The following is an 18,418-nucleotide window of genomic DNA, read 5'->3' on the forward strand; positions in this document are numbered from 1 at the left end:
AATGCAGAGCAGAAGCAGTACATGCCAAGTGACTGAAAGCATCTTCAACCAATGAAAGGACAGCTCTCTCCGGATGCATTATGTGGGGGAGGAGGAAGGGAGGGTCTTGATCGTGCTTCATTTAGACTGTAGAGTGAAACTAATGTTTATATTTGTTGTTATTTATCTAACTGAAAGATTACAAGAGAGCAGGTTTTAGAGACAATACATTTACTATTATAACAACACATTCGTTTTGTTACTATCATGTAACTCTTAATTCACATTATTTTTTTTGTCAGTCCTGAGCACTGTCCTTGGGCTTTCTCAAGGCTTAGTACTCTACCACTTGAGCCTCTGTACCACTTCTGGCTTTTTCTATGTATGTGGTACCAAGGAATCGAACCCAGGTCTTCATGCATGCTAGGCAAGCACTCTACCACCAGGCCAAACTCCTGGCCCTAATTCACATTATTTTTAAGAAATTACTAAATTCTAATATCTATAAAGTACATATATTTTATATGCATTTTCAGGTGAATGCGTTGGTAAAAAAAAGTCTCTGGAATGAACATAAATGTATCCTATTTCATAATCTATGTTAAATTCATGATTGCTGACAGACAATGGAGGCAATGTGGAAGAAAGAACACCCGCTTTGGAGTGAGGCACTTAATATGAGGCAGACTTGCAATGATCAAGTTGTTTTCCTTTCTGCACCTTATTTCCTCCTTTGCACCATGGAGACAAAAGTACTTTTAAGAAGTATTGCTCCCAGGGTGAGAATGTGGCCTAGTGCTGGAGTGCTTGTCTAGATTGCATGAAGCCCTGGATTCAATTCCTCTGTACTACAGAAAAGTCCAGAAGTGACACTGTGGCTCAAGGGTAGTGCACTATCCTTGAGAAAGCTCAAGAACTGTACGTAGGCCTGAGTTAAGGACATACAGAAGAAGAAGAAGAAGAAGAAGAAGAAGAAGAAGAAGAAGAAGAAGAAGAAGAAGAAGAAGAAGAAGAAGAAGAAGAAGAAGCAGCAGAAGAAGGAAAAGAAGAAGAAGGAAAAGAAGGAGAAGAAGGAGAAGAAGGAGAAGAAGGAGAAGAAGGAGAATAGGAAGAGGAAGAGGAAGAAGAAGAGGGGGAAGAAGAGGAAGAAGAAAAAGAAGGAGGAGGAGGAGAAGTATTATTTTCAGACACCAGTGTCTGCCACCAGTAATCCTAACTACTCAGGAGGTTGAGATCTGAGGGTCACAGTTCAAAGCCAGGATGAGCCTGGGATAGAAAAGCTATGAGAGCTCCAGACATGGAGCTATGCATCAAGAAGTACAGCATTAGCCTTGAGGGAAAAAAAAAGTTCAGATACATCATGCAGACCCTGAGTTCAAGCCATGGGACACCAATGCATACACACACAAAGAATTGGGGGGGGGGGGCGCTAGGAACAGTGGTTCATTTCTGCAATAATAGGTACTTAGGAGGCTGAAGTTGTGAGGATCACAATTAGAGGCCAGTCCAGATGAGGCAGAAAAAGAAATCTATGAGATTCGATTTCCAAAATAACAGACAAATAAGCCAAGATGAAAGCACTGCTCAGGTAGACCACCTGACCAAGTATAAGAGTCCTGAGTTTAAACTCTGGAAGCACATAGGCTTAGGAGCAGGGCTCAGTGTGGTAGAACTTCTGCCTGGCAAGGATGGGATCTAGGTTCAAACACCAATACCACTGAAAAACAAGTTATTATAAAGGTTGAGATGGCAAATGAAATCCTCTTCTTATTTCAGTGGTTAGCCAAACAGAGCACCTATTTGTACTTCTTTGCTAGTCTCTACTCCCATTCTTCTCTCTAAAAGGGCTGCAAAACAGAAACAGTATGTTAGAACATGAAATAATGTTCTCAAATGTTTAGCAGTTTCAACAATACAATGAAAATGCCACAGTACAGAAATCCCCTGCTAAAATAAAGTATCAGCCTTTTGAGCTCCTTAGAGAGCTTGGCTTTTCTTTTCCCCTTGGTCCCGGGGTTTAAACCCAGGGCTTCAGGATTGCTTGGCAGGCCCTATACACCTGAGTCACACCCCTAATCCTTTGTGGTTTAGATAATTTTGAGATTAAATCTCATCGTTTTGCTCCAGTGAGCCTAAACCAAGGCCTACTTGAAGAACAAGAATCAAGAACAATATTGTTCAATAGAACTACATATATGATTTAAAATTTTCTAGTAGTCACACTGAAAGTAAAAAAAAAACCATAAACTGAATTTTAGTAATATATTTATTTAACTCACCTGAAACAGTAATGTCAAACAATACTTCTAAAGACTTGTTAACATTTTCTCCTAGCCTGAAATCGATACAAACCAGTAAAATTCAGGTGCTATGTCAGGACACTAAACTCATAGCCACTGCATTAACCATGCAGAAACAGAATATCAACTGCAGCTGGAAAAGCAGAAGTTCTCAGTCTCTCGGGGTAGCAGTGGCAGGTCTTGCTCCTCAAATCCGCCTGAGGAAATGAGAGCTCAAGAGCATCTGGTATGGCAGTGAGATTGAGAAGCCATAACAAAATTCCCTTAGTAGTTGTGTGAGAATCTTTTATAGAAATATGCTCGGATAATGTTTTCAAACAGAAAATTTTAAATTTTAAATCAAGCTTTTTATGTCCCGATGAGCCTAAAAATTTATTATAGCATTCTATTGTTAAGAATGTTCACAGCAGAATAACTAAGAGTTAAATTTCACACATGTTTCAGAATAGGATTCACACCTAAGATGTGAGTGTCTGAGAATAGTTCACCTTGTGACTTCGAAAAAGAGCAGTGGCAAATGCTAATGGTGTGTCTGTAGGGTGAAAAGCACTCAAATCTTATTTGCTTGGTATTGCACCTGCTTGCTCAGATTACTCAGAAATCTCTTTAAAGAACTGTGAGAGGGCTGGGCTGGCACGAGGTGGCTCATGCCTGTAATCCTAGCCACTTAAGAGGCTGAGATCTGAGGATCAAGGTTCAAAGCTAGCCTGGGCACAAAAGAACGTGAGCCTCTTCTAATTAACCTCTAGAAAATGGGAAGTGGGGCTTGGCTCAAAGGTAGGGCAGTAGCCTTGAGTTGAAGAGCTCAGGGACAATGCCCAGGCCCAAGGATAGGGTGGAAGCCTTGAGCTGAAGAATTCAGGGACAGTGCCCAGGCTGAGTTCAAGCACCATGACCCCCCCAAAAAAAAATCTGAGAGAGGGCTGAGATTTTACCCACTTAGAAACTGGCCACTTAGATGACAAGTTGGGCTGCCAGTTATATACCTGTTGGCAGAAGAGAAAAGACTCCTGAATGAGAAACAAAGGATTTCACTACCATACAACAAACCACGTGATCATCACTAATCCATGTCAGGGTTCTTTGCCGATGGAGCAATGCATGGGCCCTGATGGATAGCATCTACACCGGCCTTCATTTCAAGAGAAAACCCCTGGGCTTGATTGTAACAGATGCAGTGTTCCTGCAGAAAGCTCCTAGGTGTTGAAGGTGCGGTCCCTATCTGTTAGCACTATAGAGAGGTGACAGCTCTTGACGGTATTAACTTCATCAATGGATAGCCCGTTGATGACTTCATAGAATGGCCTCTGAGAATGCAGGGGCTGGCTGCAGGAAGTAGGTTCCTGGAGGTGTGCCTTTAAAGAGTATATCTTAGCCTCAGCTGCTTTGGGCTTTCTTTGCTTCCTGGCTACCATGAGGTAAGAAGCCTCCTCTGCTTCACCCTCTTTCCACTGTGATGACCCACCAAAATAAACATTCTCCCTTTTTAAGTTGTCCTTATCAAGTATTTTGTCATGACAATGAAAGCCTAACATACTTAAAGAGTGCCGCTGGCTCTGCTCAGTCATAAAAGTTTAATGAGGCCCCCTGACCTTTACTCTGTAGGGAAACTCAATCTCCATCTTCCAAGGCTGTAAACAAATTTGCTACTTGCTAAGAAAGAGAACTATTCCTACTTTTCAAGGCTATTCATTATGAAAGCAGAAAAGAAATTCCAGAAGAAGGTAACATGAGTGCCTCACTCATAACATATACAGAAAACATAGAGGCACATGCAAATTTTTCCTTCAACAATCTCATTGAAAACAGGAACTGTATATCCATTCAGTCATCTCAACTAAAAAGAACTCAGGTTGCTATCTTCATCTTCTGGTTTGCAATATATTTCTAAATTAATGTTATTTGATAGAATGAATATGAAAAATGTATCCATATATAGTCATATATGGCCATATAGAGCTGTACTTCTATAGGTAAAAGTGCCTGAAAATTGGACTGAAGAGTTTAAGACTTAAGAAACATGTATCAGGGCTGGAAGTTTGGCCTAATGGTAGAGTGCTTGCCTAGCACGTATGACGCCATGGGTTCAATTCCTAGGTACCATATACATAGAAAAAAGTCAGAAGTGGTACTGTGACTTAAGTAATAAGGCCTAGCCTTGAGAAAGCCCAAGGACAGTGCCAAGGCCCTGAGTTCAAGCCCCAAGACTGAGAAAAAAAAAAACAAACATGTAGCATGTAGGGAATACAGTCTTTATTTATACAGTCCTTAGATCAAAAATTGCATTGTTAAAGTATTGACCATTTTCTTTGCACAGGAACTCAAAATCCAAATTGATCTACCTCCCACATAGCCCACAACAGCATGACCTCAGCCACTCTCTCCCACTACATTTGATACCAGTTCTTTCTCGTGCCTATATGTGGGGCATCAGGGAAATGGAAACCTATGCTGTAGAAAAGGAGGCCTAACTTGAGGCCCTGTGCTCATTTCCTGGTTTTGGGACCCAACCTGCCTGTCCCCTAGTTGGAAGGCATGGCTGTGGTTTGTGATGTAAAGTAAGCCTACCTCTGGGATTGGCCCTGAACACTTCTGCCCTCAGGACAGCACCTGATTCCCCTTCTTTACCTACCCCCCCCACTCCGCCCTGCCCACCTTTGCGCTGATAGGCTTCTGCATCCTGTATTAGCTAAATGTACTTCCTCAATAAACGAGTTCCTGCCTTGATGGGTCTCCCTGACACTGACACGTCTGATTGTCCTCTGGTGAGGGAGGGTTGGGTCCTTTCCTTTCTCAGCTCGTCCTGGTCAGAGTGTGTTCTCTCTATCCCTCTCGCAGGTCTGGAGGGACAGAGGACTAAAAACCCCAACACCTATATTTCAGACACACAGATTTACACTCAGTGTGCATGTATAATCCCCTCCTGGGGATTATCTCACGACTTAAATGTATTCTATTCACTTACATCACAATTTTTGTAACCATATATTACAATTTATACTCAAAACATTTGTTTATCTATACTGTTTCCTTACCAAAAGATTTGTTTTATAAAATCAAGGACAATGTCCAATTTACTAATGCATACCTAGAGCTGAAATTGGTACTTATAATTCTCAGAATAAATGAATGAACCTAATGAAAATGCTACATAATTAATTCCTAGTTTGTGCCACCAGAGCCTGAATTTTTAGTTAACTATAATTGGAACATCAATTCCATATTTTACTAGTAAGTCACAGCCATCTGGCATGAAGTGAAAATTAATTATGAAATAAAATCAAGGTCATACCACTTCACTAACAAAATATCCTTGCTCCTTGCGAATACGTGCCTTAAAGGGGCCAGGCATATGAAGATCAAGTTCAGAGTAAACTCCTGCCATGATTCTCACTCACTTCCATCAGAACAGTTTCTGAGTTGACTAGAATCAAGATAGTAAATTAAGTAGTTATAAATGCTTTTACTCTAAATGTTAATGTTTCTCAGTTTAGGTTTCACTATGAGTTTATGGAACATGGTTAATGTATAAGATTATTAAGACATGTTTATGTTGTAAATCACTCCAGGTGAATTGACACAGAAGTCCTACTCTGGACAACATTTTTTTTTTTTGCCAGTCCTGGACTTGAGCTCTGGGCCTGAGCACTGTCCTTGGGCTTTCTCAAGGCTAGAACTCTACCACTTGAGCCTCAGCACCACTTCCGGCTTTTTTCTATGTATGTGGTACCAAGGAATGGAACCTGGGTCTTCCTGCATGCTAGGCAGGCACTCTACCACTAGGCCAAACTCCCAGCCCAACATTTTTTTCTTGCTTGCTGTTTTTCCCTACTTGTCCTTTTGTCTTGGTTTCTTTATCTGTCTTTGAGAGGATCAGGGGAGCGCAGAAATGAAGGGACAAAGGGTGACAAATGCATCAAAAATACTAGACACCATGGTGAAAAGTTGTGGGTGGTGATGGGAGGGAAAAACTGTGAGAGCAAGAGAAGGGGTAACGTTGTCCCAAAAGAAAGGTACTCTATCTAACTTCTGTAACTATAACTTTTCTGTACATTACCTTTATAACAACAATTAAAAGTGCATGAAGAGCCAGGCATGGTAGCTCACACCTGTAATCCTAGCTGCTCAGGAGGTAGAGATCTGAGGATCAAGGTTCAAAGCCAGCCAAGGCACAAAAGGACCTGAGACTCTTATCTCCAATTAACCTCTAGAAAACGGGAAGTGGGGCTTGGCTCAAGGGTAGGTGATAGCCTTGAGCTGAAGAGCTCTGGGCCAATGCCCAGGCCCAGGGGTAGGGTGGTAGCCTTAAGCTGAAGAGCTCTGGGACAGTGCCCAGGCTGAGTTCAAGCCCCATGGCCCACAAAAATAACCAACCAACCAAACAAACAAACAAAACCGCATGAAGAAGCTGGGCACGGTGTCTCATGCCTGTGATCCTAGCTACTCAGGAGGCTGAGATTTGAGGATTGTGGTTCAAAGCCAGCCCGGGCAGTAAGTCCATGGAAGTTTTATTTCCAATTAACCACTACAAAACCAGAGTGGCACTGTGGCTCAAGGGGTAGGAGCTGAAGGGCTCAGAGACAATGCCCAGGCTCAGAGTTCAAGCCCCAGGAGTGGGGGTCGGAGAGGGGAATAAATAAATAAAGTTCGTGAAGAAAGCAGACAAACAAATGTTGATTGGCACTGTACAGGAATAGAAGGCTTAACCAAAGAACAGTAGCCCTGGGGCATCAAAGTTCAAGAAGTAATGTACCCACTACTTGACAAATGTAACTAACCTCTCTATATATCACCAACCAAAAAATACAACTTATTGCCCTCACATGCAATATGATGTAGAAATATAAATACATAATTGTTTGCAATAAGTGGCTTTAGAATTTGCAACCAGAAAACCAGTAAATGTGGGGGTAGCAGTCCCTCGACCACCCTAGACAATGATTGATAAAAGTAAAACACAAGAGAAGCTTGAGTGTAAAGAATTCATTTAAAAGATTTGCTAAATGATACATTTAATGTTGCAGTAAAAGTATTCAGTAGAATGGAAAGGCCTCCACCATCTTCAAAAATGTTCTCACTGGGTATCTACAAGGATCCCATATTGACAGAAACAGAAATCAGCATTTTAATTGACTGGAGTAAACTCACTTTAAAAATATGTGCTGGGGCTGGAGTTTGGCCTAGTGGTAGAGTGCTTGCCTAGCATACACAAAGACCTCAGGACCACATACATAGAAAAAAGCTGGAAGTGGTGCCGAAGTTCAAGTGGTAGAGCTCTAGCCTTGAGAAAGTCCAAGGACAATGCTAAGGCTCTGAGCTCAAGCCCAGGACTGGAAAAAAAAATATAGAGAGAGAGATAGATAGATAGATATAGATATAGATATAGATATAGATATGTGTGTGTGTGTGTGTGTGTGTGTGTGTGATGCTTAAGCCCACAGCTTATTACAAGAGCATAATAATGTTTTTGGACAGAAATCCCCAACATACTTAGTTGAAAAGAGAACACTATATGCAACTACTTAGTGATAAATCTAAGATATTATTTTCTAAATAGTCAACATAAATTTGGAAATTTTAATTGAAAACCCATCTATGTAAATGTTTTTTTTCTTTTTGTCAGTAATGGGACTTGACTTGATCTGAGCATTGTTCCTGAGCTCTTCAACTCAAGGCTACAGCCCTACCCTTTGAGCAACAGCACCACTTCCAGTTTTCTGGTGGTTAATTGAAGATAAGAGTCTCGAGGACTTTAGTGCCTGGGCTGGATATAAACCATAATCCTCAGATCTCAGCCTTCTGAGTAGCTAGAATTACAGGCATGAGCCACCCCGCCTGGCTTATCTATGTAAACTTTTAAAATCCCTGTATATATGAGCACATTGTTCCACAGTGCACAAAATGGCCACATCTACAGTTGTTCATTGCAACTGTCCTTAAAATCAGTAAGACTGCAAGACCAACATATTCAAAAAGTAATTTTTTAACTCAATAGAAAAATTACTACTGTCATTTTGTATAATTATATAAATCCCTCATTTCTTCTTTTTATCCCTTTTCTTCCTTCTTCCTTTCTTTTTAAATTTAAGAGGAAAAAGTCTTATTCTATATAAAAATCTTTTAAAAATAAAAATTATAGCAATATAAAATGTCCAAATTTATGCTCCCTTTGATAGCTTTATATATTATAATCATTTACATGCTGGGTTTTATTTTTTTATAATCTAGAAATAATCCTGGTGAATATTTTACTGTGAGAGTTGTCACCTAGATCACAAGAGATCAACCATCCCCCACTAAATTCATAGCATGGATCTGGTTCAATTTAATTCTTACATCTCTCCAGGGAAGAAGATTCTAAAATTTAATATCCCAAGGCAATGAGGAAAATTATCTTTCTTTTCTTAGAACTCAAAAGGCCCCTGCTGAAATAGAAGCCTATTTTCTTTTGTTTGGTTCAGCCAAGCTAGGGAATACCTGAAGAATAATATTTAATATGCATATTAGAAGTATAGCTCTCTTCCAGGAATTTCACAAAGGCCATCAAGGAACAGCTTTGTCAATCCTCCCCAGATCTACACAGAGCTTTAATTATAATAACAGGATTTTTTTAAAAAGAAGCCTGAATATTAGTAAGATTACATGGAAGCATACACTTGTTTCTTTATTTTCACCTTCGAATGTGAGAAGAAATAATCACTGCACCAAACAGCAGCTGGAATGAAAGGATACGAAATCTCATTCATTTTGGATAAAGGAAAGATTATATTTAATAATTTAATCAGGTAAAATGAAACACTCAACATTCATCACCAGTAGTTACATAGAGCATGTAATCATAGGTCTTGCTCTCACTGCTTCTTATTCTCACTTAAAACTATGATTTCAACTTGTCACATTTCCATAGCAACTGCTGCCTCAATTTTTGTAGTTAAAGCACTAGGAATAATTTCTTATATGGGAGCTAAATGCTCCCATATTAACTGCCAACCTTGTAAGACAAAACAAAACAAACAAAAAAAAAAAACCCGCGTTTCTTCTTTGAGAAATACTAACCTCTCTCCAGTATTGTATAAAGAATAAGACTTGGGGCTGGGGATGTGACCTAGTAGTAGAGTGCTTGCTTAGCAGTGAGGAAGCCCTGGGTACCAAAGACACAGAAAAAGCCAAATGTGGTGCTGTAGCTCAAGTGGCACAGCGCTAGCCCTGAGAAAACTCAAGGTCAGTGCCCAGGCCCTGAATTCAAGCCCCAGTACTGAGCAAAAAACAAAAATGAGACTTCCCTGGGTGTGGTGATGCTTATATGCAATCTCAGCACTGAGACATGAAAATCTTGACTTTGAGGCCAGTTTGAAATGGCGGCCTATAATGGCAAGACTGGGCTCTCATTTAGGTGATAGAGGCCCTGCCTGGGAGGAACAAGAGACACATGTTCCCTATGACAGGCTCAGTCAGCAAAAGAGACAAGGAGAAAGGTGACGACGTCTAGACTATTCCTCTTAACATTGTCACACCTCACCCTTCCCCACATGCATGGAATAAGTGAGAGATAGTTTCACTAATTGAACTCCTATTTGGAAGAAAATACAGTAGGAAAGATGGAAAATTATCTGCTTTTCTGCACCCACTCAACAACACTATGAGAGCTCTAAGAAATAGCAATTGTTTGGTGATATCTCTTGTAATACAAAGATAACAGTCAGTAACTTATTATATGAAAGTACATTCATCATAACAACTACAATCCTTAGCTTTCCTGGTATTTTGCTGCCCAGAAAACTATTCTCTATTTTGTGTTATGTTTACTTAATATTCATTAGCTGTTTTTCACCTCAATTATAAGAGAATCAAAGGTCAGTCTCATAACCAATATTAAAACCAACAAGCATATTTGAGTGAAAAAATTATCTCCTAGAAATCTCAATTACTTCTTTATGAATAAGCCAAATAATGTCATGTGCCACATACAGGTTATTTAAAGGTTTAAGAGGAATTATATGTGATATCCTTAGTAATCCTGTGCCTGGCACCAAATTAGTACTGAATGCATATTAGTGATAGGCAGGGGACTTTTTCTTTAGCTTTTCATGCTGATTCTTTTTTGAGAGCTCTAATGAAGAAATTTAAAGTGTAATATCAAAGGATGACCCCATTTCCTTTTCGGTCCCAACTTAACTTTTCACCAGGAAGTGAAAAATTCAGATTTTGAAACAAAAGTAAAACCAACAAAATAAATAAAAATTAAGTATTCTTCTCTAAGCTAATGTAATAGTAAACTTTGGCTGATAATACACATTGACTGTTGATTAACTCCTTTGTGAGGGCTTTTTAGTCTTTTCATTTGTAGAAGTACTTTGCTTCCCCAAGTTTAAGAATTTCAAACTTTTAGTCAGGTGCTAGTGGTTTACACCTTTCATCTGAGTTACTCAGGAGGCTTGAGAATTGCAGTTAAAGCCAGATGGAGCAGGAATGTCTCTAACACTTATCCCCAGTTAACTACCAGAAAACCAGAAGTGGAGCTGTGTCTCAAAGTGATAGGAGACTAGCCTTGAATGAAAAAGCTCGGGCCCTGAGCTCAAGCCCAACTACCAAAAACAAAAAAAGTTAACTTTTGTTAAGCACTGTATCTCCAGTCACATTTTTAGTGTGTGACAATGATCCAACTTAACTTGGGAATCTTTCATTGTATCACTTCGTCTTTTTTTTTTCAAAAGAGTAATTTATTTTAAATTATTAAATTCACTATATATTTTCATTGTTTGGCATATTTTAAAATACATGTACAGTAAGAACTGGTTCGATCAGGCTAATTAGCATATACATTCCATTAATAGCTATCATTTTTGTAGTAGGAACACTTGATATCTACTCAACAATTATCAAGTATAGTTTCCATGTTGTTACATCTTCTAATTAAATTTTATCATTTGACTTATGTCTTTTGATTCATGGTATTAGTGATTTCTGAAGCAATAATCTACTTTTTAACTATGAGACTGGACTTTTTTCCTTGTTTTGATTTTTTGGGGGGGGGCTTGACCTTGGTGCTTGGATGCTGTCACCAAGCTTCTGTGCTAAAGGCTCACACTCTACCACTCTACCAAATCTATTTCTTGCTTTTTCTGAGTTGTTCATTGGAGATTAGAGTTTTGTGGGCTTTTCTGCTCAGGCTGGCTTTGAACTGAGGTATTCAGATCTCAGACTTCTGAGTATCTAGGATTACATGAATGAGCCACCAGCACCCAGCTCTTGTTTTGATTTTTGAAACAATATATTGTTGTGTTACCTAAGCTGGACTCAAGTTTTTTTTTAATGTAGGCTAGCCTTAAACTCACAGTCTCCTGCCTCAGCTTCCCAAGTGCTGGGATTAAGTATATACCATCAAGCCTGGCACAATTTTAGATTCTACATATAAGTGACATCATGCAGTGTTTATCTTGCCATGATCTCATTCCAAACCACAGTTTTCCATAATATCTTTTTGATGACTTTCCTGAACATCACATCATATTATCTACTTGCCCTCTTTACCTGCTGGCAAACAGGCATCTCAGAGTTAAAGTTATTCAATATAGAACTTTTAATTTCGCCTCAAAAAAATATGTTCTTCAGAATTTCCCCTTCATTAATGAGCCACCCATATGCTCATTTGAAAGCAAAAGCTAGTAATAAATGTCACAACCTAGTCCAGCAAACCCTGTTGGCTGTACCATACAAAAAGTCGAAATATATATATATATATATATATATATATATATATATATATATATATATATATATATCGATGAGTCTAATTACTTCAGTGCCCGGGCTGGCTTTGAACCATGATACAGATCTCAGCCTCCTCAGTAGTTAGGATTACAGGCGTGAGCCACCTCGCCAGGTTTCGAATCCTTTTTTTTTATCACCACTGAAGGTACACACTATAATTGCCCGCATTTTTACAAGTATTCCTTCCCCAAATGACCTCAGGATTCCTTTTGACTTTTTGTTTCTTCTTCTCACAACAGAGTAATGCCCCCCAAAATATAAATTGTACTTAGGCATTATCCAGTGCAAAACTTTACAATGGCACTCAGGCAAAAGAATTAAAACGGCTTTACTGTGGTAGGTACTCATACATACACACGTCTCCTCGCGCTTTACACGAATGAAAACATTTTATCTCTAAAGTGCGGTTCCACCAGCGCACAAAGACCTTTTTTTTTTATTAGAGAATTTATTCATGTTGATTTTTACATCATATTTTAAATGACAAATGACAAGTTTAACAAACAAGTGTTCAAGGAGGGAATCTCTATTTACAATCACTGGGACTTAGTATTTAGAACTTAATCAAAATTAGGCTAAGGGTTTGTATGTCATAGACCTTTTTTTTAAAATTTTTTATTTTTTTCATATATTTTTTTATTGTAGTTAATGAAGGGTTACATGATATTTGACAGATAGAAGGTGCATTGATTCACATACATTGATACCCTTTCACATGTCTTGGTCCCCATTTCCCTCCCCCCTCCCCCCACCCCTGAACAAAGACCTTTAAAAAATTTTTTTTGAAACCAGGCATGGTGTCTCACGCCAGTAATCCTAGTTACTCAGGAGGCTGAGATCTGAGGATCAAGGTTCAAAGCCAGCCCAGCACAAAAGTTAACTAATATCCCGGATAATGTTCATATTTCCTTTTTCTTTTCTTTTTGAGAAAACAGCTTTTACAGACTCGACTAAACAAATCATCCAAGGTTGCACAATGTGTAAATGGCAGCTTTCAGGTTTAAGGCCCAGTATGATTCCAAAGCTTAGATTTCCAATGACTCCACCACACGGCAGCACCAAACATTACAGTTTACTGTCTGGAGAGTGTCTGATCCACAAGGCCAAGAAAGCTTAGAAGTCTAAAGTTCTAGCGTTGTCTCCTCCCACTTCCTCTAGCACCGCCAAGCTCCGCCCCTCCAAGCTCCGCCCCGCCCGGGGGTTGCCGAGGGCGCCTGCGCCGTGAGACATTAATGCGCAGAGTATTCTGGGACTGGTAGTTCACGTTCGTTCAAGTCTCTTACATTCACCCGCAAAAGAAATAACCATGAAAATTGGATAGCTCTGAAATTTTAAGAACATTATATTGGACGCAGATTTCCGGCTCAGGAAAGTGGCGCAAACACTTCGATTTCTAACGAGGTCTCGATTTTGGGACAGGCGCTGCACAGCCAGCTGCGGTGGGGTCCTTAGCTGGGTGGGCGGGGCTCGGCTCGCGGTGGCTTGTGGCTCCTTCCTGGACGGCTTCGCTCTTTCGCTCAGGCCCTTGGCGCCGGCAGGATGGGTGAGCAGTGCGGGGTCGCGCCGCGGATGGCGGGCGGGGCTTGGTGGGGTCCCCGGCACTGGGTAGGCGTTTAGGGATAGAGCTAAGGAGGGGGGCTCGCGTGGAGGCCTGTCGAGGAAGGGCCGGGGGAGTATCGCCGTGTGGCACATGGCCTGGCGCGGAACGGGACCCACGCGGGCCGAAGGCCTCCGGGTCGCGCCGCCGAGGGGAAGGGAGCTGCGCCCCGAGCTCTCCGCGGACCCACGCGCCCCCCGCCCGCCGTTCCCCGACCTCGGGAAATACTCCGGTCCGAGTGCCTCGGCCCCCTGGAAGGGTTTGCCGAGGGGGGGTCAGGGGGACTGAGGTGGAATGGCTTGAGGGCTTCGTCCAGGTGAGACCGGTGCGTTAAAGGCGAGGGCTTATCCTAGGTTTGCGAGGGGATTACACGTGTAACGATAATTTTCTCGTTTTTTTAAACTCCTAGGCAAGTGTCGGGGTCTCCGTACTGCCAGGAAGCTCCGTAGTCACCGACGTGACCAGAAGTGGCACGATAAACAATACAAGAAGGCCCATTTGGGCACAGCCCTGAAGGCCAACCCGTTTGGGGGCGCCTCCCATGCAAAGGGAATTGTGCTGGAAAAAGTGTAAGTGCAAAAGGCCCCCTGTTATAACTTAGAACATTAGTTCACTGTGGCGACCCAGAACGTTCCCCCGTAGTAAAGGTTCTTAAAAGGCTTCAGGGTGACCGTGTTCCTTTGATGCATTTACCGGCCAGGTTATAGAACCCTGCTGAATTAGAAAGTGGGTTTCTTCTTTTTTTTTTAAATTTATCTTCTTGATGATACAATGAGATGTAGCCATATGGATTTGATAGGATTTGGTTCAGTTTGACTTTAGTGATGATTTCACTATACTTCTCATAGTATTGGGGTTAGAATTTGGATTTCTGCTAATTCTTGGCGGGACAACTGTACTAGAGTTTGAGCCAAGCTCCCAGTTAGCTGAGTAAGAGAATGCGTGTCCTGAGGCTTGAACTCGAGGCTTGGGCACTCACTGTCCCTAGCTTTTTTTTGCTCAAGGCTAGTCCTCTATCATCTTAAAGCCATAGTTCAACTTCCAGTCTTTTAGTGGTTAATCAGAGATAAGATTATGTCTCTTGATCATTCTTGGCTTAGACTGGCTTTGAACTGGATTAAAGGGGTCAGCTACCTACATTTACAACTGTAAAAGACATTAGATTACTCCCATTGTACTATTTGAAGCGTGGTTGGAATTCTAGAATTTGAGACCAAATTAATTAAACTCTTAATTTATTTCTGCTTTAGCAGAAAGCTAGCTCACTTTACTGTCACTTGTCTTTCAGAGGAGTTGAAGCCAAGCAGCCAAATTCTGCTATCAGAAAGTGTGTCCGGGTACAGCTAATCAAGAATGGCAAGAAGATCACTGCTTTTGTACCCAATGATGGCTGCTTGAATTTTATTGAAGTGAGTATTTCATTTGGGGGGTGGGCATGGCTTCCCCAGTTTTTAATCTGAGTGGAGGTTTACGTAACCAAGTAGGTATCCTGTGATTGAGAATGACATCCCAAATAAACTTATTTTATTTCAGGAAAACGATGAAGTTCTGGTCGCTGGATTTGGTCGAAAAGGTCATGCTGTGGGTGACATTCCTGGAGTCCGATTTAAGGTCGTTAAAGTAGCCAATGTGTCTCTTTTGGCCCTATACAAAGGCAAGAAGGAAAGACCAAGATCTTAAATTTTAATGATAAAGACACAATTGTAATAAATTTTCATAGTCCAAAAAATCTTGTTCCTTTTTTGTGCATCCATAAAGGAATATTGTCTGCTTAACCAACTTCAGAGATGAAAACAATTGTTTTCTTTACCTAGACAGATGGCATCCTTGAAATAACTAAAAGTTGAACAAATTTGTAATATTCTAGAATAGAATGCTTTGAAAACTCATTGAATGTGTAATGGTGCTCAAGCAATTCTCAGGTTTTATTGAGCTAGGATCCTAGATATCCTTGGGAAAATGCATTCTCCAATCTTAGGTTACTATTTTAAATATAAAAGACGAGTTACTGGCCTGTTCTAGGCTTGAGCTCAGCCTGAGCGCTGTCCTTTTTTTTGTCAAGGCTAGAGTTCTACTACTTGAGGCTCAGTACCACTTCTGGCTTTTTTTTTTCCCTGTGTATGTGGTACCAAGGAATCAAAGCCAGGTCTTCGAGAATGCTAAGCAGGCACTCTACCACTAGGCCAAACTCCCCCCCCTGCATCTTGTTTTAAATAGATACTTTCCAGTGGTCATGAGAACTTGACAGAAGTATATGCTAAGCAGTTTGAAGCATGAAAATGAGACTTTACTGATGTCATGATCAGTCTTCCACTGGTCTGGTGTGTTGAAATTTTGAAAGCGCAGTCGAAAGCATGCTTTTGGCATTAGGATCATAGCACTTTAGCTGTATGAAATGTTTAAGTTAAAAAATGACTTGGGAATTGATTAAGCTCAGGTGGCATGAGCTTGTAATCCTATTTAGTCAAGTGGCTGAGATCTAGGGATTGTGCCATAGGCAGAAAAGTCTGAGACTTATCTCCAGTGCCTGGGCTCTTGAGTTCAAGCCCAGGATTGGCAAAAAGAAAATAGTATGTAAGAGGGAAAGAACTAGAATATTTAATTTTGAAAAAGTGAAAAATAGAACAGACAGAACCTGATTTTAAGAGCCACATCAATACTAGTGTTAACTAGAAGGATATAAACTGATCATGGAATAAAGGTAGGAAATCCATAAACAGACATGCCAAAAATATGTTCAACCTTTTTATACCTTTCAGATTACCTATCTAAACGTAAAAACTAGGAACATTTTTTCCAAGTTAGCTTGTTCTCTTACTCCCTTAGGCACAAACATACAAATGTTGCCATTTGAAATCTGGAGAAAAAAATTTTGCACATTTCTTGTGAACTCAGATTGTATCTGTAAGCTCTTTACCTAACAAAGCTCTAACAAATTAGAAGTTGTTGAAGCAGCAAAATTAGTCATTCAATACAGAGAACATCAAAATTCCCCAAGTCACTTGTTAACAGATACTGTCAAATTTTGACAAACCTAAATAGTTCTTAGCTATCTATAACTGCTGAGATTTCCCACACCCGCAGATTATATTCAGCCACTTCATTTTAGAAACTGGGTGGGTAAGGTAGCTTATGCCTATAATCCTAGCTACTCTGGAAGCTGACATTTGAGGATCAAAGTTCAAGGCCAGCCCAGACACAAAAGGACCTGAGACTCATCTCCAGTTAACCTCTAGAAGACAAAGTAGGGCTTGGCTCAAGGGTAGGGTGGTGCCCTTAAGCTGAAGAGCTTAGGGACAGCGCTTTGCTGAGTTCAAGCCCCATGACCCGCAAAAAAAAAAAAGCCCACAGAAGGTAATATACAGAGTGGTTATGTCTGGTAAAGCGTGTGTTCAACTGTCACTCCTTGCTTTGCTCTCCCAGTGTTTTATTCCTGTCTCCGCCCACAAGTTACATATAGTGTCTAGTGAGTATCACTGCTGCATTTGGTCACCCTCCTTTTCTGTACCCCTCCTTACCCCTTAGGAAGGACAAAAGGAAAACAAAAACCTATTCCCATTTCCTAGAGTTAATTTCAACGGAAACAAACACTGCAGTGATATGACTAATATTTACTTCATTTGGAGGAGAGACTATTTGTTCTGATCCTAAATGTAGCAACTGAGTAAATTATTTTAATATCTTTTTTTTTTTTTTTTTTTTTTTTTTTTTTTTTGCCAGTCCTGGGCTTGAGCTCATGGCCTGAGCACTGTCCTTGGACTTTCTCAAGGCTAGAGCTCTACCACTTGAGCCTCAGCACCACTTCCAGCTTTTTTCTGTGCATGTGGTTACTGAGGAATCGAACCCTGGTCTTTGTGCATGCTAGGCAAGCACTCTACCACTAGGCCAAACTCCCAGCCCTATTTTAATATGTTAGAGTAAGACCAAAGGAGGTTACTCTTAGGAACACAAAGGCACAATGCCTACCTGCATCTGACCATACTAAATATTTGTTGAAATTAGGCTAGTTCAGACATAAATATGTGCTGGGTATGTAGAAACTTTCTGGTCTGTACCTTTCAAAGAGAAAAAGGTGATAATACTGATTTTTTAAAAAATGTGCTTAGCTGAGTGCTGGTGGCTCACACCTGTAATCCTAGCTACTCAGGAGGCTGAGATCTGAGGATCATGGTTCAATGCCAGTCTGGGCACAGAAGTTTGTGAGAATCATTCTACTAGATGAGTTTTTTCTCTACTAGAAAATGAAGGGATGCTGTGGCTCAGGAGTAGGGCAGTAGCCTTATGCTGCAGAGCTCAGGGACAATGTCCAGGCCCAGAATTCGAGCTCCATGACTGAATAAAGGAAAAAAAAAATGTATATTGAAATTCTGAATTGTAAAAAATTCTGTTAGCAATGCTTTAGAAATATGTGGCTTCCCCCCCTCCCCCCCATTTATGATGGATCCGAGAGAAGATGTAGTCAGGCATTAGTGGCTCATACCTGTAATCCTAGTTCCTTAGGCAGTTGAGATCTGAGGATCGCAGTTCAAAGCCAGCCTGGATAGAAAAGTCCCTGTGAGACTATTATATCCAGTTAGCTCCTCAAAACTGGTAGTAGTGCTGTGACTCAAAGAGGTAGAGCACTAGCCTTGAGCAAAAGAGCTTAGAGGTATGAGTTCAAACCACACAATCAACAAAAGGAGATAGATATGTATGTCTGTGTCTGTGTCTGTGTCTGTAGTGTAGTGTCTGTAATATGTATTTTATCCTAGGAAAATGAATAGTGATAGGA

The 18,418-nt window shown here is 40.6% G+C and overlaps 1 protein-coding gene across 1 annotated transcript; it reads left to right on the forward strand.

Moving 5' to 3' along the window:
* Positions 1 to 13,491: 13,491 nt before the first annotated feature.
* Rps23 (ribosomal protein S23) lies at positions 13,492 to 15,376 on the forward strand. Its single transcript, XM_090331676.1, has 4 exons — positions 13,492 to 13,593; positions 14,057 to 14,216; positions 14,936 to 15,056; positions 15,181 to 15,376. The coding sequence occupies exons 1-4, from the start codon at positions 13,590 to 13,592 to the stop codon at positions 15,325 to 15,327; spliced, it is 432 nt and encodes a 143-aa protein (XP_090187802.1). The 5' UTR covers positions 13,492 to 13,589; the 3' UTR covers positions 15,328 to 15,376.
* Positions 15,377 to 18,418: the final 3,042 nt, after the last annotated feature.

The sequence above is a fragment of the Megascapheus bottae genome, chromosome 4 (genome assembly GCF_031878675.1).
Source record: "Megascapheus bottae isolate mThoBot1 chromosome 4, mThoBot2.hap1, whole genome shotgun sequence".
NCBI classification, from domain to species: Eukaryota; Metazoa; Chordata; class Mammalia; order Rodentia; family Geomyidae; genus Megascapheus; species Megascapheus bottae.

What these genes read in the sequence shown, in the direction of transcription:
- Rps23 (XM_090331676.1), top strand. An exon ending in GGAATTGTGCTGGAAAAAGT is followed by an intron (nt 14,217 to 14,935) that starts GTAAGTGCAAAA and finishes CTTGTCTTTCAG; the next exon opens with AGGAGTTGAAGCCAAGCAGC. An exon ending in GCTGCTTGAATTTTATTGAA is followed by an intron (nt 15,057 to 15,180) that starts GTGAGTATTTCA and finishes ATTTTATTTCAG; the next exon opens with GAAAACGATGAAGTTCTGGT.